Here is a 23,526-nt window from a genome sequence, read left to right as displayed (position 1 = left end):
TGGGGCTGAGCAAGGAGCATAGGGAGCGTGTGCTCAGAAGTCCTGAACTCCCTGATGGCTTTCAGGGAACAGCTTTTAAAGACAGTATGAAGCGAGTCTTAGGGTGTGTGATCAGCTCATGCACAGTTCTTTTGACTGAATGGCAGTGAGGTCCCTGGAGTTATTTCAGAAGTCAACATCAACTTTCTTGTTCCAATCGGTCTGGGGTCTACGTACCTGTGGTCAGCAGTTAATTTCTTCCACCTTGTGGGGGTTTTAGTCTCTGCAAAACAACTCAAGGATATGCCCTCAGGATATTATCTGTAGCCCTTGAAGAGAAACTAAAGGTCCTTGACATTGTTTCATGGCGTAAGTATTATTATTGTGTCTTGCTTGACTGTTTTCCTTTGTTTCTGTGATGTCTCACTTTTCTGATTAAGTTTGCTCTTTGGAACTCAGGGAAGGCCTAGGAGGTTAAAGCTTTTCTATAAACAAGAGGTGGGGAGGGGGTCTGTCCCCAGGAAGGTCCCACAGGCTCAGGTTCAACCTCATTCACTGGTACTCTTGTAATCGCCATATATATATGCATTTAAAAGCTTTATCTTTTAGCTCCTGGCCAGACCTTTATTCAAACTCCCAAGTTCTAGGTCCAGCTTCAAGGCATCTCCTCATATGTATATTCTCAAAGCAACTCAGTCTCCACATATCAAAACCAGAACTCATCTCACCCCAAATCTATTCCTATCCTTCCTACAATGTGTTGTAAATGACCGGAAATGAAGTTACTGTTGCAGGAATCTAGAATTCATCCTTCATTCTTTCCCCTCCCTTACTCCCCCTGTATAATCAAATAGCCACTGTTGTCCATTTAATCTCAAAAATTATTTCTCAAACCCAGGGCCCCTCATCATTATTTTTGAACTCTCAGCCCCTCACCTACCACCTAGCACAGAGTAGGTACTCAGTGAATGGACAGACCTAGTCCAAGCCATAGACTCCCAGACACGACGGATGGTCCCCAGACCGCAAGAAGTGAGATGCTCTGTCCAGTTCTACTAGGGCTTCGCTCCGGGTCCAAGGTGTTTACGCAAACCCGGCCGGATGTTTTCAGAGCCATAACAGACTAGGCTGAAATCAGTATTACGACCTCCTGGCCCTGCACTCTGGGTCAGGGGTTTGCTTCTTCATTTTCAAAACGGATTTTAAAAGGGCCCACTTCACAGGGTTGTGGTGAAGGACTTAGGAAATTATGCTTGCAAAGTGCTTATCACAGGGCCCACCGCTAGCAGAAGATGAGACTATTTTGATGGCGAGGAAATGCGGGTATTGGCGCGAAACTGGGCGGGGAGGAGGGCAGCGGAAGGGGTGGGAGAGGGTTCTACGTGGCGCCCCGCGGGGTCGCAGCCCGGCTCCTGCGAGCTTCCGCTGAGACAGCCTCGTGGAAGCCGGGTTTTCTTCCAGCAGCCGCGGCTCCGCCTGGGGTGCCCAGGCCTGGGCCGGGTACGAGCCAAGGGGAAGATTGCGGACCGCCCCGGGAACGCCCCCGCGGCGCGCTCCGCCCCGGAAACACGCCCCCGGCCGTCTGCGCGCGCTTTTGAAACAGCCCGGTTCTTGTGTACGTTTCACAGGGTCCTGACAACTCCGGGGGCTTGGTTCTTCGGCACTAACTAAACCTGCGGCCCCCGGCGCGGCGGGACCCCCGCCCCGACCCCGACCAGCGATGAGGAGGACCCGCGAGGAGGTGGACGCGACGCTCCAGATCGCCAAGCTGAACGCGGCCGAGCTGCTGCCCACCGTGCACTGCCTGGGCTTCGGCCCCGGGGCCAGCGCGGCCGCCGGCGACTTCTGCCTGCTGGAGCTGGAGCCCGCGCTGTGCGAGCAGCTGGAGGCGGGACACAGGTGAGCCCAGGCCGGGGTCTGCCTCCCTCAGCCTCCTGCCAGCCACCTTCTGATTTTGCTGCGAGGAAACAGGATGGGGAAATTGGGACAGAGAAGTGCATTGATTTGACTAGGGGCCTCACAGTCCAGCGCGCTCGCTACTTTTCCCGAAGAGTCCCCACCCCTGCTAGTCTGTTGGGTTAGCTGGACCGAGGAGATAAATAGGACTTGGTGCAGCTGACCTTGGAGGCCTGTCGGCGGAAACAAGTCAGGAAATAGAACCTCAGTGAAGTTTTGAAGATGTTAACAGTGAGGCTAGGGACTGCGCAGGACACTGCCGTTCTACCTTAAAGTCCAACAGTAATATCTGGTATTTACAGAGTTCCTTTGCCTTCCACTTATATTTAGTTCACTCAGACAATAGGTAGGACTGTTTAAATAAGTTTAAAGCCGTTTTTACGGAAGTAATTATGTAAGGCCCTTAAAAAACCCCACTTGCTTGGGGGTCACTCAGTGGGGATCTGAAGCTGTTTCTTTCTGTTTCCAGGTCAGCTACCCATTTGCTGCAAGACCATGGGTTAAAAAACAGAGTCGGCGGAGTGGGGATATACCTCAGTGGTAGAGTGTGTGCTTAGCATGCAGGAGGTCATGGGTTCAACCTCCAGTACCTCCATTAAAAAAAAACAAACCCAAAATTAACTAATAATAAATAAACAGACCTAATTACCTCCCTCCCAAACCAAAAGAAACAGTCATAGGAGAAGTCCATTCTCTCTCAACCTTGTGCAGTCCCTGGAAGTGAGATACTGAGGTTTCTGGTTTAGCTCTCTTCTCCACTGTCGTTCCTCCAACACCTGTATTTTATTAGTTTGTTCTCTTGTAATCTTTCAATCTTTCAGGCTTTCAGTTTTCCTACTTTACTCACCTAACAGTATTATAGTTTAGCATCTTTAAGGGAACTAAAGGAGAACCTCACTCATGGGTTTTTGTCCCAGATGAGTTGGCAGAAATTTGAGAAAAGACTTCGGGTGTGAGGACTTTTTTTGTCCGCTTTTATAGTTAATCTAGCTGGCAAAAACCAGAAGGGCCTGAAAAGCGTGTGTTTTAAAATTTTTCTTGCTGGAGGAAGGGACAGTTGTTTTAAACAAAATATTAAAGCAGTGTAGAAATAAATGTTGAAGAGTAGGTACTTGGGACTATTAAATTTTTAGGACCAAGAAGCTAAGAAAAGAAAACCCTTTTATTCTTTTCACTTAAGTGAAGGCTTAGTTTTTTGTTTTTGTTTTTTCTTTTGGGTACGGGGAGGTAATTAGGTTTATTTACTTATTTTCAAAGAAGGTACAGGGGATTGAACCCAGGACCTCGCGCATGCTAAGCATGCGCTCTACCACTTGAGCTATACCCTCCCTCTAATGAAGGTTTAGTTTTAAAAAATATTTACAGTCTTCTATTTCAGGTTTTTAATTATTAAGAGAAGTGAATTGTGTATAGAGGATAAAATACTTTATAGACAAGGAAAAATAGAATCAACTCCTTTTTTGTCATCTCCATCATCTTTATCATTAGTTTTTCTTCTTCCACTTTTATCTTCCCCTTTACCTTCTTGCTTTTCTCTACCTGTGACCCTTTGTTAGAGACATTTAGCCTCGTTTGTAAATATATCATTTAAATATTTGTATTCAGTATTGCAGCTGTCTTTTCTCAAAGTCTCAGTTTCTTTACAGCATAAGTGATGGTTAAACCAGGATGTGCTCTTTTGATTGTTAGGTAATACTCAGGACAAGACAAGAAGGACCACTCCTGGATGGTACCAGGACCAACAACACGGTCATCATCTGGGAGCTTGTTAGTAATGCAGAATCCTAGGTCCCATCCTAGACCTACTGAATCCCATTTGCTTTTTAACAAGATTCCTTAAGGTGCCTGCGTAAGTTTGAGAAGTATTGCTTTAGCATATTAGAAAACAGACATCTTGACTGAAGCTTCCGGATGTTTTGTTTTGTACGCTTCCCAGCAGTTTGCACAAAGATACCATGTGACATCCGGCCTCTTTAGATGTTTTTTGCCCGTGTTGAATGATTTTTCCTTAATGAGGCCACCTGGTGCCCCTCTGGCTCTTAGTTGGCTCAGTCCTTGCCCTGTGAAGACCATCACTGTGCAAGGACTGTGAAAGCAGGGACCAGACAGAGCCTCAAGACTCAGTTTTAAATCCTACAAGCCTAGAGGATTTTGGAGCCGTTTATAATGAAGACATCCATTGGTGTCTCAATAAACCATGTATTTTGTTTCCCCATTTTCCTGCAGTCTTGTGATTCGTGGTGATAAAGATGAGCAGGCTGTGCTGTGCAGTAGAGACAAAACCTATGACTTGAAAATCGCAGACACTTCCAATATGTTGCTTTTTATTCCTGGTTGTAAAACTCCAGACCAGCTGCAGATGGAAGAAACGCACTGTAACATTATTCACACTGAGGTACTGTCTTCTGTTTCCTGATTTATGTGAGAATGAAAACACATGTGCTCATCTTGCCTTTCATTAAAGACTCCAGGTGTTAAATGTATAATCACAGAGAGTCTGAAAAGGTCTCCAGTGAAATCTGAAATTTCTCAGCGTTACTGTTTGTTTGTGTGGAGTCTTGTAAAAAGTTGTCTTTATTTTCCCAATTTGATTTTTAAGTACCAGATAAGTTGACCAATTTCTGAAAATCTCCTATTAGGTGACTCATTCTAAAATTTTTACCTGTTTTCAATCAGTTTTGCTGTGGGTAGGTTTTGAAAGGAGACTTCCTCAAACCATAACTAGTGCATTAGATCAGGTAGAGAAATGAAGACATTGAGTTTTTGAGGGAAGTGTATTTCTCACCTTTGAAGTTGGTTTAGTTTATTACTACCTATAGCCATGGATAACAAATTCTTAATTATTTTGGAGACTACTGATGGCAGATAACAAACAAACGTCTCCATCCTGGCTAGACTGTTACACCTATACAATCAAAGCACAGCCCTTAATTCTATCAGGGCAACTTTAGGCCAAGTATTTCCTAAAAACAAAATTGGGATAGAAATGAGTGAAACTATTGGGACATTTCAGTGATTCATAGGATGTTGCTAGAACAGAAGAACTTGAAGTAAATATTGTATTTGGTTTTTGTAGTGTTACATCTTTCATCGTGATTAACTGGAAATATTGGTGGTTCGTCCTTTTGTAAAAGATGTTATTTTTTCACGTACCTGTTTTGTGAGGTTATAAAAACATCTGTGAGTACCTTTGAGCTCTCGTAGGAATTCTGTGGACTGGTGCTGAGAAAAACTTAAAGACCTACTAACTGAAGTTTTAATCTGTGGTTGCCTAAAAAGGTTAGGTCAGGAATGCACACGAGCAAAGCAGGCTGGCATTGCTAAGTGGCAGTGGGTACCCAGTCTCAGGAGTAACAGGGAACGGTGGGATCTGTGGCAAATTGGAGTGCCCAAGCCCCAAGTAGGTGAGTGGTCATTTCTTGGCCTTGTGGGGAAAGCAGGCTCAGCACTGCCAGATCTTCTGGTATCTTTTTTCCAAATAAAGCTTACAATTTAGATTTTGGGGGCAAAACCTCTTTATTTTTCAGTGTTGGGAACTAATTTAAACTCTATACTGAGCTTCCCTTCTTCCCAGCACAAAAGCACACACCAGCATCTGTGCACTGGATAGACATGCCAGCAGGCTGCCGTTTGTGAACGGTGGATGAAATCAATCTTTCTGTTCTGGTCCTTAAGTTTTTGCTTTAAAGCCCTCAGATTCAGCAATATCTGGCTCCATCTGGTCCTTGTTTTGTCAATCAAAGCTTAGACCAGTTTGAGAGTAGAAGCATCCCCTGACCTTTCATTTTCGAGTTGGAGGGCACCCCAGAGATAATTCATTTCAGCCTTTTTTCATGTGAAACAGTTATTGGGCACCTACTAAGTGCTAGATATCAAGCAAGTCCTAGAGATACAGAGAGGGAGAACGGGTATTTATCCCCCACTGGATTTCCTTAAGTGATAGGCCTCTAACTCTTTCACGAGTCCGATAAGGAATTAGCTGCCATTCTAAATAGCAGGCAGTTCTTGCACTGAATAGAAGTCTCTCTTCCTTAACTTCTGCTTAATTTTGACGTCAAGAGCAACACCCAGCAAGGGTACCCCCTCTTTCCTTTAACATCCCTTCATTATTTGAAGACTGTGGTAATGTCTCATCTCTATTTTGTTTTTTAGCCTCAAAGTTTTTTTTTTTCCCTAAAGATACTCCGTTTCTGTTGTTTCCGTGGTTTGCCTGTTTCTACTAGGATTGTCACCATCCTGGTGATTTTTTTTACTCTAGTTTCCAGAGTATGTTTGAGATTTGGAGCTCAGTTATCCATTCTCGCTATATTGGCAGTGTCTTCTTAATTGGGGTTTGAAAAAAGTGTTTCTAGAAGACAACCATCCATCTCCTTGAGAAAGCTGGATGAGTGCCTTCTCCACAGAAAGCAGAATACCTTGGCTCCCTTTTCTTGCTTCTTGTTGAGGGTGGGTGGGTTGGTTGAAATTTTATATTGCAATTTTCTTTTAGAATGGCCCCTAAAAGGTTATATTTTTGTAATTTCTAGATCTTTGGTTTTTCCAATAATTATTGGGAAGTGAGAAGATGTAGACCTAAATTAAAGAAGCTCAAGAAACTTTTGATGGAAAACGCCTATGAAGGACCTGATAGTCAAGAAGAAAAGGATTCCAGTCACCCAAAAGTAAGACTATTATTTTTGTTTTTTTCAGTTGGAATTTAAAAAATAAAACTCAAATTAGAGGCACTTAATGGTGACAGTCTTTCCAGAGTTTATATTGTGAAAATTTGAAACATACCTAAAAGCAGAAGGACCCCCACGTATTCATCACTCTATTGACCATTTATCAATCTTTTGTCCATCTCATTTCTTCCATCCCCTTGCTGTCCTCTACCTTTTTCCCCCCTTCTTCTGGAGTATTTTAAAGCAAATCCTAGATATCATGGTGACATTTGTATAGCTGAAAGCTTCTCATGTTCCTAACTATGAAATAATAGTTTCTTAGAAGTTCATTTTTATTTAATTAAAAATTATAATTAAGGGTTCTTGAGAAAAGGCATTAGGAAAATGGAAAATCAGAATGCACTAATTCCTGGAAGTATGGAAAAATATTTATAGACCAAGTTAAAAAAATTTAAGTTTTAAATGTAATTCAAAATTCTAGAATACTCTACTGGTATTCTGAAGGCCATATTTGTCTTAGAAGTTTGACTGATTGAACTCTTTTTCTTTGCAACAGCTTTATTGAGATATAATTCAGATACCAAGCAGTTCACTCATTTTAGAGTGTTTAATTCAATGGTTTTTAGTACGTTCACAGAGTTGTGCAGTCGTCACCACGATGAAGCTGAGAATATTTTCATCACCCCCAAAAGAAGCCCTGTGCCCTTTAGCTCCTACCTTCTGATCCTACTTCTCCCTCCTTCCCTCTCCCACCTCAGCCTCAGGCAGCCACTAATCTACTTTCTATTCATTTTTGCCTCTTCTGGACGTTTTATATGAATAGTTGTATTATATAAGAAGGGCCTCTTCTGACTGGCTTTGACTTCGCCTGATGTTTGCAAGGTTTATATTCATGTTGTACCATGTGTCAGTAGTTTATTCCTTTTTATTGCTGAATATACCCCATTTTATGGATATACCATATTTTATTCATCCTTCATCAGCTGATAGACATGTGGGGAGCTTCTGCTTTTTGATTACTTTGATTATTATGAATAAAACTGCTGTAAACCTTCATGTACAAGTTTCTAGTGGACCTGTGTTTTTATTTCTCTTGGTATATACCTAAGAATGGAATTGATGGGTCATGTGGTAACTCTGTATAACCTTTTGAAGAAGTGCCAGACTGTTTTCCAAGGTGACTGTTACATTTCCTCTATATGAGGGTCTCAACTTCTCCATATCCTAAACAACAATTATTATTATGTCTTCTCGATTCATCCTAATGGGTTTAAAAGGTTCTCATTATGGTTTTGATGTGCATTTTCCTAATGACTAATGATGTTGAGCATCTTTTCATGTGCTTGTTGACTATTTACCTTTGGGTAATGTCTATACAGAAACTCCTTTGCCCAATTTTTAATTGGGTTATTTGTCTTTTTATTACTAAATTGTAGGAGAGTTCTTTATATGATCTAAAATACCAGTTCCTTGTCAGATATGTGATATGCAAATATTTTCTCCTATTTTATGGGGTTTTTCCCTTTCTTGATTTTTTTAAAAAATTGTATAAATTAACAAGTACAATTTACCATTTTAACCATTTTTATCTGTATAGTTCTCACATTACATACACTTACATTGTTCTGCAACCATCACCACCATCCATCTACAGAAAATGTTCATCTTCCCAAGCTGAAGCTCTGTACCCATTAAACACTAACTCCACAGTGTCTCCTGCCTCTCACCCCCTGGCAACCACTATTTTACTTTTTGTCTCTGAGTTTGCCTATGCCAAATCTCCCATATTAGTGGAATCAAACAATATTTGTCCTTTTGTGTTGATGTTTTGAAGTACAAAAGTTTTCATTTTGATGAAGTCCACATTACTTTTCTTTCGTTGCTTCTGTCTTTGTTTATTTACTTTTAGAGTAAGTAGTGCATTCTTTTTGTTTGTTTATTTGGAAGGACATAATTAGGTTTGCTTACTTACTTACTTTTAGAGGAGGTACTGGGGATTGAACCCAGGACCTCCGGCATGCTAAGTGTGCACTCTACCTTGTTGCTTCTTTTTTTGGTAAAATACCTAAAACCATTGCTAAATCCAACATCACAAAGATTTTACCCTGTGTTTTCTTAGATAGCCACTGATTTTGTGTAGTAATCATTACGCCTTAACAAAAGAAATGAAGCTAGTGTACCTATAAGTATTGCCTTAATCTGTTCTATGTCAGTAAGTCTAAAAAAAACTCTTTGAATGCCCTAAAATGTGTTTTTTTGTTTTTGTTTTTGTTTCAGTATACAACTGAAGATCTGCTTGATCGAATTCAGGCAAGTGAGGAAGAAATAATGGCCCAATTACAAGTTCTAAATGCCTGTGAGATTGGAGGTAGTTTTACTTACTATTATTAAAAACAGTGGAATTGGGTATCAGAGAGAAATTTTTGGACATCTTCACCTGTTTATTGCTGTTTCATGCTATTTATTTAATCTTCTTTTGGGCTCAAAGATGATGACATTTTTACTTCTGGGTGTAGGGTACAGACCGTAGGTGATCACCTTGACATGAGAAGGTCAGTCTCCAACCAGCGACTTTATCCACTCTGTACAGGCCTTTTTCTTTGGACTAAATGGTACTAGAAGAACCATGCTAGATCTAGAAAGGTCTTACATATCAGGCAGTCGAATCCCTTCACTGTTTTTAACAGGTGAGGAAACTAAAGCCTAGGAAGGGAAACTGACTTGTCCAGGGTTCCATGTTGAGTCAGTGATAGAATAAGGCATAAAACCCAGGTACTTGAACTCCTGGCTCAGAAGCAATTGGATAACCGCATTGTATTGCCAAATTGCTTAGAAGATGGGATAACTCAACATATTTTTGAATATTTGTTAAATAGTTTACATAATAAACCTGAGTGAAAGATGTAGTGGTGTGTGTTGGTCTCAGAGGCTGATGGAGCAGCCCTGTAGTATATCCTTCAGGGTTTTGACTGGCTTCTAGTCTGGAGCGGGAGCTTTTTTACCCAGCATCTGGGCCTGCAGTAATACTTGAGTAGATGTTTGTGTGGATTTTCAGCCCTCATAAGCTTGCCGGGAGAAGCAGCTTAATTCTGCACCTGTGTGTTAGGAAGGAGGAAACTGGCCTGGTTCAGTGGATGCATTCTTCAGTCTGCTCGCGATCCTCCGAGCAAGATTAGCTTTTGTGAGACCTTCACTCTCAAATGTGGTGAATTCCAAGCAACTGCACACAACTTCAGAACTAACTGGAAGCACTTAGCTCTTTGTTGTGGTTCCCTGAGACACATTTGGTCCTCAGCATTGGAAATAAAGCTTTAAATTGTGGGTGCCAGCTGCTAATTACTGTGGTAATGTGTACCGTGAATGTTAACCTTAGAAAAACAACGATGGATTTAGTGTAGCCCTCTGCATTATCCACGTACTCTGTGGCAATGGATAATATTTTGGTGTGTATGTAGGGGGATGGGGGTGCATAGACTTTTCTCCCCTAGCTTTCTTTTTCTGTTTTACATCACACATTCCATTTTTTAACATCACCTTTATTTTTTCAGAATAAGAGTAGCAACATTCCCCGGTGGAAATGCTGGATGTGTACTTGATTTGTATCTCCAGGGGTGGTTGGTAGTGCCTTCGCTTATAAGATGGCATTTCATAACCTTTTACAGGAATAGGGAAGTGTATCTCGATGCTCAGCTTTTGTTTTGCCACTGGTCCACATCGTACTTCTGAGCCTGTCGTCTCTTGTATGAGCTAGACTGCTTTATGAGCATGAGAACACCTCTCCAAGATAGTTGATGTGAGGGTTGTAACCATGGCAGTGCCCACAATGGAAATGACTGTGTGGGATATCCAGCCTATGACCGTCACCTCACCTGTGTGACGTTCTAATGAAATGACTGTACCAGCCACAAGTTTCCACATTTCCATTTGGAACCACAAGGTTATTGTGAGATAACTGAATATAAAAGCACTTGGGAAAAAAAGTGTTAGTCAAATGTAAAGTACTCTTTAAAAACCACCTGATCCCCATTAAGACACAATTTGTAATGACTGGGAGAAAAGCATAAACAGAAGCATTGTTTATAAAGAAAGCTAAGACTTAAGCTTAGTGTCTCTCTTATGCAAGAGCAAGAGTATGCTATCAATCCACCAGCCAGTTAATTTGCTTAAAATGTTCTTTGGTAAATGTAACTTTTGGAACTTGTAGGTTATTGGAGGATTCTTGAATTTGATTACGAGATGAAACTTCTGAATCACATCACTCAGCTTGTGGATTCTGAATCCTGGCCTTTTAGTAAAGTGCCTTTGAGTATATGCCTTCAGGAGCTTGGACCACTGGAGCCAGAGTAAGTATTTTAATCACTGTCCCTCCAGATTTCCTGAAGGGGAAGAAAACTATTTTCCAGGGTGGAACTAAGCATAGGGCATAGACTTTACATTTCGATATAGAAGTTTTAAAACTATACAAGTAGGAAGGTCTTGGGAATTTTGGTCACTGGACTGAATAAATGTGCATCATTTTTTTCCTGCCATAAAAAATAAAAAGAAATTATTACGCTTAAGCTATTTTCTAATAATAAATGTGTGCTCACATAATTCATGTAAAAATATTTACCATGGGGTCTGGCATATAGTAGCTTTCTAGTATATTTTAGTTTCTAAGGTAAAGTTTTACTTGGCAACTAAAATCATTTAGTATTATATATATGTAAAAAGTATATAAATACATATATTTAGTTGTGTATATATATTACATATGTTCAAATTTATATCTTAGTTCCTAGTTAGCAGTGGTGTTTAAAATATGATGCATAAAAATGTGAAAACTTTCCAAATCAGTGTTTTACATTTTTCAGGGAAATGATTGAACACTGTCTTAAGTGTTATGGAAAGAAATACATAGAGGACGGTAAGATTGGGAAAGTATTTTAATTGGTATTTTAATTTGTGTGTGTTAAAACTGATATTGCCCTTTTCAAGTGTCTTCCTGTTAAAAATAAGAATTCCATGGGGGGGGATGGGCGGTTAGTTGTGTATAATTCCTTCTGTGAAACTGCATTGGGGAAAAGGAAACACTGGTGTAATTAACTGTCAGAACACAATGTGAAACTGTCTGATACCTTTTCTTTAGGTGAAGTTTATTTTGAATTGAGTGCAGATAAAATATGCAGAGCCACAGCACAAATGCTACTTCAGAATGCGGTGAAATTCAATCTTGCTGAATTTCAAGAAGTGTGGCAACAGAGTGTTCCTGAAGGAATGATAACTAGGCTTGATCAGCTTAAGGTAAAGCAGTGACGGTGATTATCTCCGTAACTCATCGGATTACTAGGTGAATGAAACCTTTATGGGAACTGAATTTGGAGCCAATTTATTTTCCTAGCTGCCTGTTCCAAGTGTACCCCATATTCAATTCATCACAAAATCCTTAAAACAAAACAAAACAAAACAAAGAAACCCACTTGACAGAAGTATCATTTTTCATGTCACAATTGAACCTAAATTTAATGAGTTACCAGCCACCAAAATCTGTTTTAGAACATTTCTATCACCTCACTGAGATCATTCAGGCCCATTTACAGTTCATCCTGGTTCACACCTGGTGCACCTCATTTTGTTCCATTTCTCTCCGTTTCCGCCACCACCATCTTAGCCAAGACTATCATGTTCGTCTGGCTCTAAAGAGCAATGGCATCCTTCAGTGGGCCTTCCGTCCTTTTAACTTTGCCCACCTCCAGTTCATTCTCTGTGCTACTACTAGAATTATCTTTAAAAAAATGCCGGTCAGATTAGATGAGTATCTTGCTTAAGTCAGTTTAATGATTTCCTACTGCATTCAAGATATAAAATCCAGAACTATATAAAATATATACAATCTTGGCCTGCAAGGCCCTGCATAATCTCCCCTGTAGCTTCAGCTCTTGCTGCTTTCTCTCCTGCTCCCTGCAGACCAGCCATCTTTCGGGTTTTCAAGATCATCAAGCTCTTTCCTGCCGTACGACCTTCACACAAGGCTTTCTGTTCTAGAATAAGCCTCTCCCCAGTTTCACCTGGATATCTCCTACTCATCTTTGAGTCAAATTATCGAGGAGGCCTTCCTTTACTCTAAATGCTTCCTGCTTTACTCTTCCATTGCACCCTGGATTTTTCATAGAACTTATCACTTAGCTTTGGGAGAACATTTCGTTATGTGGTTCCCTGCTCACCACTTTGATAGGATTTTTTTTCACTGCTGCTTGCCAGTGTATAGCACCCTACTTTGCATGGAGTGTATGCTCGATAAGAATCTGTTACATAAGTGAAAGGACTGGCTCAATATTTACGGAGTTCCTTTTGTGTCCAGGCACCATGCTAGATGGTGAGGAGAAAATGTCATGCAAGGTGCCATCCAGGTCCTCAGCCTGGGGACTGGCAATGGGGATGCACGTTACACGTATATATCTCTTCCTACAATGCAGAGCCATGGGAAAAACGCGCACAAGATGTTACGGGAACAAATAAAGGAGCTTACCCATCTGACTGGTCAATCAGGGGTGGTTTTCTGAAGGAATGCATGTTTTAGCTGCCGAGTTTGAAAGGATGACCTATTACTCTCCAGACGGAAGGGCAGAGACAAGAATCCAGGAGAGTATGTTCCAAGGCATGGAGGGATAAAAATTGGGACACATCATAGGGGTTCATGGCTGGAGTGAAGGGTGCTGGTGAGTTGGTGAAGGACACTATGGGTTGTGCTCAGGAATTTCAGCTCCATCTAGAAAGCACTTTGGGGCCATTCAATGGCATCCATTAGAAGAGCTACCCGATGAGTTTTGCATTTTGGAAAGAGCACTATGACAGTAATGAGGATGGATGGATTTTGCAAGGTTGACTAGATTATGAAAAAGGAGAACTGCCCAGGCTTTCAAAACTTAAGTATTTGTAACTAAGAGAGCACTGGCCAAAGGAATGGGTGATGGGGAATGGAGGGAGAAATGTTGAGGCCTTAAACTCTGTAGGATTTAGTGACCACTTAGAGGTGGGTTTTGAATAACGGAATCTAGGATGGTGCCTGGGTTTCCTGGTTTCCTAGGATAGCAAGCAGGACTATTGCAGGTTTGGGTGAAAAGCACAGTGAGTTCATATATAGATTTGGACATAGAGATCTGGTGCTTAGAAGAGGGATTTGAGTGGAAGATACAACTATTACAGTCATTAGCAACTAAGTAGCGGTTGAAGTCACAGGTGTAGAGGAAGTTACCCAGGACAGTGACAGCTGATCAAATACAGGGGTGGGACAGAGGCCCAGGGAACTACAACATCAAGTAAGGAGGAAAATAATAAGATAGTGATGCAGGCTTAAAGATTTAGAGGAAGGAGTGATCAACACTAATAAACTACATGGGGCAGTGAGGTGAACCCAAGAAAAGGCCCCACTGATTTGGTAATGACAGGTTATCGGTAACCTTTAGAACTAGAGCCTTCTCGGTGAACTGGTGGTAGTAAAAGCCAGATTATGGAAGGGACAGTAAGTCGCTGCTTAGAGGAGCAATTCTTATGAAAAAAGCTATTGTAAGTTCTGGGTAGTTTGTTTAAGTTTCATGTGGCTGACATTTTAAATACTTTGGGCTAAGCTAAACCTAAGGTAAAAGAATGAGTCATTTTTAAACATTAGACTATTACTTTAACTGTCCATTTTCTTCCCATTTCTTATAGGGTTTAGCCTTGGTGGACAGACACTCAAGACCGGAAATTATATTTTTGCTGAAAGTAGATGATTTACCTGAGGATAATCAGGAACGTTTTAATAGTCTGTTCTCTCTAAGGGAGAAGTGGACAGAAGAAGATATTGCTCCATACATTCAGTAAGTAATTTATTACAAATGGATTTTGAGGGTGGTTCATTTTCTAATGAGTGGCATGGGGTTTTAAATTATTAGAACTTTTTTTTTGAGTATTCCCTGAAGACACTGCTTTCTTCCAGACTTTCTCAAGTGGTGGCTGTCTTCTCTGTCATTCTCCACAATTCCTGATCCTGGAAGTGGAGTTATGTGTCATCTCTCTTCCTTACTGGGCCTTGTAGGCCAAGATTGTGTATACTTTATATAATTCTGGATTTTGTATCTTGAAGAATCACTGCTCTTCTCCCTGCAGAAATGCAACTCTTAGAGGGACAGTCGACTATATATCCCTTATGACTCTAAGACAAGCACTCCTTTCTGATGGCCACCTTCTTTCTTTCCCACTGCCTTACCTTAACGTTTTGGTAGAAGCCAGACTGCAGAAGAACAAGTTAGCCCTAAAGTCACTGCTTTCAGGACCGACCTCAAATCCACTAATGCTACCACTTCTTCACTGTGCGTCACACCCCTCGGGTCCTCTCCGTCCTTTTTACCTGGCTTGGATTCCAGGGTCAGACTTTCTAACTCTTACTGTACACACTCTACTCTTTGAGCCCTATCTCTGTGTCTTGTCATTATCTCTTTGCAAAAATCTGCAAAGATTAAATCCAGCTTTCTGCTTACTCTGTACCTGCAGCGGGGCAGCTGAAATTTCCTGGAGAAAACTAACACAATGGGGCTTGCCAGTCTCACTCAAGACCTCCAATGGTAGTTAGCAGGGCCCTTGGCAAGGCACCATGGTCTCGTGAAACTTTCTAGCCTTGGAACTCATGTTACATCTTCGTTTCTCTTTTTATACCAGCAACACCCCGTTTCCTCTTCACCCTCAGCTTATGACTTTGTTTCCTGGGAAAATGTAAGCAGACAAGAAAAGATGAGAGCTACTTTCTTTCCCACAGCCCAGACTGCCAGCTTCCTTGTGTCTGCACACACTTCTTTTGCAGTGTAAGGCATGAGCCGACCCTATTACTAAGGCCAATCCTCCTTCTGCAGTAGACCCATCCTCTCTGGCCTTGTTAGCATCCTCTGGTTATCCCTTCCCCATTGTGTTATCAGTATCTCCCTAACAACTGGATTACTCCCAGCAAGACTCGACATTCTGTAGTGTTGCTCATCTTAAAAAACAACAGTAACAATCTTTGGAACCCAATGTCCTTTGCTCTCCTTCACAAGAAAGCTCCTTGTAAAACTTTGTGTACTTACTCTCTGCTTCTTTGTGTCTCATCTTTTCTTAACCCAATGGCGTCCATCTTCCTGCCTTCAGTGGTCAATTGTCTGTCCTTGTTTACTTGGCCCCTTAGCACTATTTGACACAGTGGACCACTTCCTACTTGAAACACTGGCTTTCTCACTTCTCCCCCAAGGCAGCTCCTTTGCCATCTCTTGCTGATGTCTTCCTGTTCCTCCCTTTACTTACTTACTTACTTATTTCTGTTGGGGGGGGTTAGGTTTGTTTGTTTCTAATGGAGGTACTGGGGATTGAACCCAGGACCTCGTGCACTCTGCTGCTGACCTATACCCTGCCCCTTCCCAATCTGTAAATGTCGGAGTGTTCCAGCATCCTGTTCTTGGCCATCTTCTCTTCATTTTATATTTTTCCCTTGGTGCCCTTATGTAGGCCTGGATTTCATTTCAGTGACTTCCTAATTTATCTTCCTACTTGACTTCTTTCCTGAGCTCCAGCTTCTCATATCTAGTTCCCTAGTTAACATTTCCACTTGGACATCGAATAGGAATTGTTTCTGTTGTTGGAATTGTTGATTTCCCTTTGTCCAAACCCCATCTTCCTCATCTGAGTTAACCGCACTGCCATTAATCCAGTTCCTCAAGCAAAAAATCTAAAAATCATCCTTGTCTTTTTTTTTTAAATCTCTCTTGCCCCCTGGTTCAGACTATGAGCAAATCCTGATCATCTCATACTTGCCTCTGAACTGGTCTCCCTACTTCTGGTTTTGCTCTCTACCCTTTTTAAACTTTTAGAAAATTGTAAACATTTAAAAATGACACTATAATATGATGAACTGTCTGTGTACTCACCACATAGCTTCCATAATCATTAACTCATTGCCTCCGTTATTTACAACTTAGATTATGTTATGCTTTTCCATGAATTAAAACCTTCCCAGTAGCTTCCCGTTATACTTATAGTTAAATTCTAGCTCCCCTCGTGTTCTTCAAGGCCTCATGTGATCTTGCCCTTGCTGCCTTCTCCAGCTTATGTCCTCACGTATCTTCCCTTCCCTCCTGATGTTCCAGTCAAAGTCTTCTCTCTGAGGTGCAGAAGAAGTTAAAGTTCAGATCGGGTAGGTAACCTAGACAAGCTCACGCAGGTAGCCTAGTATCCAGGTTCTCTGAGTCTAGACCCCGCTGTATCACGTTGCTTGCATTTCTGATTTGGAGGCTGTGTGTTATAATGGAAAAAACACAGACTTTGATGTCATGCAGAGCTGGCTGCAAAATTTGTCTCCACCCTTTACCACCTGAGCCTCAGTTTCCTCATTTGTAACATGGGGTTAAAAAATATATCACTCATACTCTTATCAAGAAGGTTGAAGATCATACATACATGTAATGTACAATTATGGCTTCATAACCTCTCTCTACCCTGTCGCTCCCACAAACACACACCCTTATGTTTGTTGGAAAGATGGATTTAGGGGAGAGATGTAAATAACTAGTATTGTGAACATTGTGTTATGTTCCCTAGAATACTTAATGATGTTCATTTTTGTTTTTATTGTTCCCACAGAGATTTGTGTGGAGAGAAGCAAACCATTGGTGCATTACTCACTAAATATTCCCGATCTTCAATGCAAAATGGTGTTAAAGTTTATAACTCAAGGAGACCAATTTCTTAAGGACAATAGTCTTTTCTTTGGGACTAAAGTGCTTTGTAAAGTTGCTAGTTGTAAGAGAAAGGTGTTTTGTTTTTTTTTTAATGTATTTGTGTTCCAGACTTAAAAACCTAGACCTTTGAGGCATTTTTCTCCTCATCTTAAGCATTTTGAAACTACTGCTCTTCTTTTTTTCTTAAATGTAATAGGATATCTTGTATCTTTCAGGTTATGTTTGTGTTATGTACACAGTGTAAACAAGGACAAAAAGTTTTATTTCCTATTTTAGTATTTCTCTGTAGTCTATATGATTTTATTTATAGAATAGTTTGGTTTTTTATATTTAAAATTACACTTTAATTAGGATTTGACATTCTAATCATTAATAAATTCAAAAGTTTTCAGAGAACTGAATAGTAAGTTTACTAGAAGAAAATTATTTATTCACTTAAATGTCATTTCTCAAGTAAGTGAGTTCCCCTTTAGTTTTGACCTTCCACCAAAACAGGAAGTCACATGATGCTATCAGTTATCTAAATTAGTTGTTTGTACTGATGAAATTGGCTTGACAGTTGCTCCTGTTCACCTGGCTGATGTACACATGCACTTTGGGATGAAAGTTTATGTACTCCCTTTTTGCTTCTTTGTCTCCCATTTGTTCCTTAACCCAGTAACATCTCTTTAACCAAATGGCATCTGTCCATCCTAGTAAATATTCTCCATCTTCCATGCAAAATGGTGTTAGTTTATAATTCAAGAAGACCCATGTCAATACTAATCCTATGTGAAGAATAGTAATAGAGTAGTTTATAATCCTATAATAAAGGATACAGGTAATACTCACTAGAAAACTGCAAGTGATTTCTAGCTGGTTTTGGAATGCTTGATAAAGCTCCTTTACATCTTTACATTCCTTAATGCATTTTCGTTTAGACCAAAGTTCAAATTAATTTTAACTTAGCTAATGAACTTGTCACTAGGATAGTTGGAAGGGATAAGCAAAGTTAAATCTGATCCAAAGTTAAAAGAAAAACAAGTGAATGGATAATACATAGTTAATCAAGATTTAACTGTTATTGGAATTTACAACTGTTTTATTTTCATGCACATGAAATGTGAATACGATGGCTTCAAAATATTTGGTGTTTCAATAAATTTTTCTGCATCATTATAATCCACTTATTTATTTGCTTTAATTAAATACTGAGGCAGCAGTGCCTAGTGAGGACTCTGGAATTTGAGTTAGACTACTTGAGGTCTAATCACGTATTTTACACTTAAGTCAGAGGGGCCCAGTGAGTTAATGGCGTCTGTTCACACAACAAACCAGAGGCACACCTCTCTTGGTTTCCTATGTCCCGGGTTACCAGCCCCAGCCTCCGGCTCTTAGCAAACTTTGTCCTCATACTTCTCAGTACGCTTGCGCTAGATCTTTACTCCTCTGAAGTTGTTTCTTCCTTTCCTTTTCCTCTTCTCGCGTCACGCACAAAACATCCCCGTCTGTTTTCCTAAATTTTAACAGCTCTCACCTGTATACGCAAAGGCAGACGCAAAAGCGCCGGTAACTCATGTAAGCCCCGCCCACTGACGAAACTTCCGGCTCCCGCCCTCACCGCCGTCCCACTTCCGCTGGCGTCGGAGGTCAGAGGTGACAAGATGTCGGCTGCTGGTAGCTGTGAGGGGCCTCTGAGAGGAGCATCCTCGTGACAGAAGCTCGGCGGAGACAGCTGAAGGAGCCGAACTGCGGGAGTGAGCTTGAGGCGGCGGCGGCGGCGGATCGGGCAGGGCCGGGCGTGGGTGCCGAGGGAGCCCCCGCCACGGGGCGTGACTGCGGGGAGCCTGGGGGAGCGGGGAGTGTCTGGTGCCTGAGACCGGTAATGCTCCGCCGCCCCCCGGGAAGCCGGGAAGCCGAGCTCCGCGGGATCCCTTCATGCCGCCGACTGGTTTAGAGCCCGCCAGAATGAACAGGAAGAAAGGAGACAAGGGCTTTGAAAGCCCAAGGCCATATAAATTATAAGTATTTTTCATTTCCCTTTCCTCTTCTAGGTTGGGTTTTCATTAGTTATGTTTTGTGATTGCTTGAAACTTAGTGGGCCTGGGAAACTAGAAGCCACTCACGGTGATGGAAATAGTGTTTGTAGGGTGAAAGTGTTTTGGATGACAGTGTAATTCAGCAGATTTACTGCCCCTTGCGGGTTAATAAACCTTTTCGTTAAAGTACTAAGCTGCATTTTTGTACAAAGAAATTTATTTTCATGGCTGTTAACTAAATTTAAAAGGAGCAAGTTACCCCAATTTATAGAGTTTTGACATGAAAGATACGTGTGATTTTGACCTGCTTGGAACGTAGTTCTTGTTTATACTTGAATAGAATTATGCATTATTTAATACTCAAAATATTTCCTTTATTTTTTAATATACAACCCATCAGGTGGTCTGCATCAACAACATAAACTTTCAGAGAAAATCTGTTGTGGTGAGTATATCCTCAACAATTATAAGCAATAATAAGTCCATCCTTTACAGCACTTAGGAACTTTCCTGTCCAGGTAACTGTTTCAAGAATAGGCTAGAGCTAAAATTCATACTGTGTGAGTTCAAGGGCCATGCCCTTGCTCCTATACTGGCTGCCTCCTCAATTCTCTCTTTCCTTTTTTTTTTTTTTTCCCTATTTTCTGATTAAAATTTTATTTCTTTTAATCTGTTACAGAATTTGAAAATCTGTATTACCAAACATTTTAAAATTGTGTGCTAAATAGACCAAAATTTTAATGAGAGCTGGTTTTCTTTGGTGGCATCAGTTTCCCTCTCAAACTTGTTTACTTAAGGTGAACTGTATTTAAAAGTGTAAACTTTTCATTAGGATTACAGTATCTTAGATTTATAAAGATCCTTAAAGGTTTATTAAGTCCAATTTCCTCATTTAAGGAATTTCTCTTTCAAAATTTATTACCTTGTATTTCATGGAAGGATACTTTAGATGTGTTGTATGAATTGGGTAGGGAAGATATGAGAATTAAAGAGTTAGTTAAGAGGTTACTGTAACAATCTGGGGTAGAAATGGTTTAGCCCTGAATGGAGATATCATTAATGAAATGGCATAGAAATAGAGTGGACATGATTGATTTATAGTGGACATTTATTAAATACGTACTGCGTGTAAGACCATCTTAGTAAATTTTGTGCATAAGAGCCTACTGCCACACTTTTCTGTATACATGGAGGCATGTATAGGATTGTGTGTTGATAAGTATTATAGTTAGGGAAGAAAAATCTAGAATATGTGTTTGTTCTTTAAAGGCAAATTACTGTCTCCCTCCATAATACTGGCTGTCTAGCCATTTTATTTCGGAGTAACTCACTGATCCTTCTTGGGAAGGCCTCATATTAGAAGTTTATCTTGATCCTCTGCTGTAGAGAGGTGGGCACTCAGCAGTGGTGGTAGCCAGAGCAGCTCTGCGAGGGGAAGACTGCGTTGTTGGGTTCGTGCATCTCCTCCCTACCTGCTCAGTGACCACTTTTATATTGAGCAGGGTGGCTAGGGAAAGAGTCTGACATCTACTGGATAGATAATCTTGCCAGTTGATTTTTGAGGGCCCCCCTCTGCAATCTCTGAGGATGCCCCTGATGGTTATTTATGTGATAACATAAATATTTTCATATTATACCTACTCTGAGAAATTCATTTATACACTTCTCCCACCATCCACTTATTTACGGTCTTTTAGTCTTGTTCTTTCCACATTCCTAACCAGCTGGCCAATGCATTAACAACAGCCCATGGATCAGTATATATGTGTGCTTCAGGTCATCTCTCCTTCTTTAACAGTGTACAACTAGATGTATTTCCCAGCATTCTGCCCATGGTACAGTTTTCTTCCACTGTGTTTCAGGACCATACCTCAATGGGTTCCAATGGCAGTTACCATCCACTTCCAACTTTACTAGCATCCTGTGCAGACTTATTCATAATTCAGGCTTGTGCTTTGTCCTATTCTGTTAACTAAGCATGAGGAACTCTCCATGAGGCTGTAGGTGTGATTTGAGGGAGAGATGGAGATGTACTGGGAACAAGTCTTACTGGATTCTGAGTCACCTGCTCATACTGTTTGCTTGTTGTGCCTTATAAACCTCCTTGGGCCTGGTCTGGAGGAGTTGTTTCCATTTAAAAGTAGAAAGCTGCTGCACATGCCCAGTTTTATTTTTCAGAGCTTCATGTTATGCTGAGTTCATGATGGCCATTTCAGGTAACTAAAATTACCTGAAGTTTTTGGGTGTCCAGGGTCATGTGTTCAGTTTCTACTGCAGGGCTTAGTAGCAAATCCATAGTTGCTTTGCAAGTGGAAAATAGTTGTTGGCAGAAGAGGTCATGGGTTTACTCTTAAATCCCAGGAATGACAGTACACTGTCATTCTGTTGGAGGAAGCTAGAGTTAGTAAAGCATCTCTGTCTGCTGTGGATGTTCTCAGTACTGTTGGGTACCTGAGTCATAAGGTCCAGGTGGCAGGGCAGTTTGAACCACAACCAGGACCTACTGTCTAGGTTGCCTAGTAAGTCATATACCTTAATGTGTATATTGCTTTCAGAATCCAAAGAAGCCTCCCAACTTTTGTGCCTCTTTTTTTCCCCTTCTTGTTGGGCAGTGCAAAGTGAAGCAACTTATTTTTCACTTTAGAAGGCTTATTTTTATAAGCTTCAGACCACTGGACCTTAGAAGCTTTATTTATGTGATTGATTGAAACCCCTACTTTCATAGGATTTAACCCTTATTCTCTGCCATCCATACATTTTTTTTTTATTAAGTCATTTAGAGAACTTGTTCCTTCTTTCCCACTAGATCCAGATAACATAATGCTGTCCACATGACATACCAGTGCAATTTTCTTTGGGCTGTCCTACAATCAAGGGACTTTGGGGCTATGTTTTGAGCAGGAGAGTTGATATAGTTTTTAGTTCCTAGGTGACAATAAAGGGGTTCTGATGCCTTGAAGACAACCTGCTTCTGAAGTTTTTTTCTTTCCTGATAGGAATTGGGGAAAAAGAAGCATTTACTTGATAATTAGTTGCAATATTAGCTACTAAGAGCTGCACTGATTTGCTGTGGTAAAAATACATCTGCAAACATGGTTGTGATTGGCAAATGTGTGATTATTCACCATCATTCTCCAAAACCTACTTGACTTTTGCTTTGGCCAAATAATTGAGTTAAATGAAGATGTAGAAGGCATCTTTCCAATCTCTGGTGGCACTAATCTCTGCAGTTCCCCAAGGAATGACTGGTTGCATTGATTTACTATCTTGGGGAAGGGGAATGGGTGGTCCAGTGTTATCCACTTAGTCCTTCCACTGTAGTCCTTGCTCAGAGAGTGAGGTCAGAGAATGAATATGGGGATTTGCCAATTTCTAAAATATATGCTGTATGTCCTGGGACTGGGGAGATAAGTACTAGTCCTATTCTGATACAGACTTGGGAACCCCTTTATTGACCTCCAAAGACTTCCACTCTGACTAGTAGACTATTGTATAGTTTTGGGACTCTGGCGATTAGTGTCAGTTCAGAACCAACATATAATAATTCCAGGAAATGGGCAAAAATTAATTTATTTGAGGTGACAGATCTCAAGATTTCAAAAGAAAGATAAGTGAGAGTTGAATGTGTTTGTAGGCATGGGAGAAAGTCCAACAGAGAGAAAAGATTGTAATTACAGGAGAGGATAATTAATAGAGCAGGATTTCTTTTTCTTTTTTTGTTTTGTTTTGTTTTTCCTTTTCCTTTTTTTTTTTTAAGCAGGGTTTCTGAGAATACTACAGAGGATGGCCTCTGTTGGAGTAGTAGAAGGATCATCCTCAACAGGAGGGAGAGATAGGTATGTGTAGCAGAAGGGCAAGAGAATTGACAGTTGGCAGAGTGGTTCAAGTTAAGGATCTTGGATGAACAGGGAAGAGAGTAGCCTTAAAAATATAGGGAAGGATTGTGAGACTGGAGGAGGCCAAGGAACAGGAGAATTTCATGTGGTTGAACAGGAGGACTGGCAGAGAAGTAAGAAGAGGAGCAGAAGGACAAGAATTCAAGTTTAAAACGTCAACATCAGAGCAGTCCTGAGCAGTGATGAGGTGTCTTTTAGAGTGTGATCTTGATTGCTATCCTGGAATGGTAGTGGAGATTGTAGGAACTGAGGTCGGGGGCTTTGAAGCAGTGTTACTGCGTGGATCAGCTGTGTC

At 40.9% G+C, this 23,526-nt stretch overlaps 2 protein-coding genes and 1 long non-coding RNA gene across 11 annotated transcripts in view; 2 read left to right on the top strand and 1 right to left on the bottom strand.

The window, feature by feature from the left end:
* Positions 1-1,290: 1,290 nt before the first annotated feature.
* DSCC1 (DNA replication and sister chromatid cohesion 1) lies at positions 1,291-18,478 on the top strand. 2 transcript variants are annotated; one of them, XM_072949657.1, is made up of 10 exons: positions 1,291-1,302; positions 1,608-1,878; positions 4,162-4,330; positions 6,462-6,596; positions 8,874-8,964; positions 10,801-10,939; positions 11,450-11,502; positions 11,725-11,879; positions 14,286-14,434; positions 17,220-18,478. In XM_072949657.1, exons 2-10 carry the CDS (start codon positions 1,700-1,702, stop codon positions 17,326-17,328), a joined length of 1,179 nt encoding a protein of 392 aa, XP_072805758.1. In that variant the 5' UTR covers positions 1,291-1,302; positions 1,608-1,699; the 3' UTR covers positions 17,329-18,478. The 2 variants fall into 2 exon arrangements, with proteins under 2 accessions (XP_072805758.1, XP_006211488.1); XM_006211426.3 differs by lacking the exon at positions 1,291-1,302 and having other exon boundaries at positions 1,565-1,878.
* Positions 14,423-18,923, bottom strand: LOC140689287 (uncharacterized). Its single transcript, XR_012064182.1, has 3 exons — positions 18,834-18,923; positions 16,508-16,740; positions 14,423-14,717 (listed from the first exon to the last, which is right to left on the bottom strand). It is a non-coding gene; the product is annotated as an uncharacterized lncRNA (long non-coding RNA).
* Positions 18,924-18,942: 19 nt separating this feature from the next.
* Positions 18,943-23,526, top strand: part of TAF2 (TATA-box binding protein associated factor 2) — an 87,803-nt gene continuing 83,219 nt past the window's right edge. For 5 of the 8 annotated variants that reach the window (XM_072949652.1, XM_072949649.1, XM_072949651.1 and 2 more), the window contains exons 1-2: positions 18,943-19,318; positions 19,727-19,780. In XM_072949652.1, the coding sequence (XP_072805753.1) occupies positions 19,235-19,318; positions 19,727-19,780 (138 nt within the window). In that variant the 5' untranslated portion in view covers positions 18,943-19,234. The remainder of the gene's footprint in view (positions 19,319-19,726; positions 19,781-23,526) is intronic. The other 3 variants (XM_072949655.1, XM_072949656.1, XM_072949654.1) reach the window with 1 other exon arrangement.

This window comes from Vicugna pacos, chromosome 25 (genome assembly GCF_048564905.1).
Source record: "Vicugna pacos chromosome 25, VicPac4, whole genome shotgun sequence".
NCBI lineage: Eukaryota > Metazoa > Chordata > Mammalia > Artiodactyla > Camelidae > Vicugna > Vicugna pacos.
Note: the sequence above shows the minus strand (reverse complement) of the source record. Positions and strands in the feature narration are given on the sequence as shown.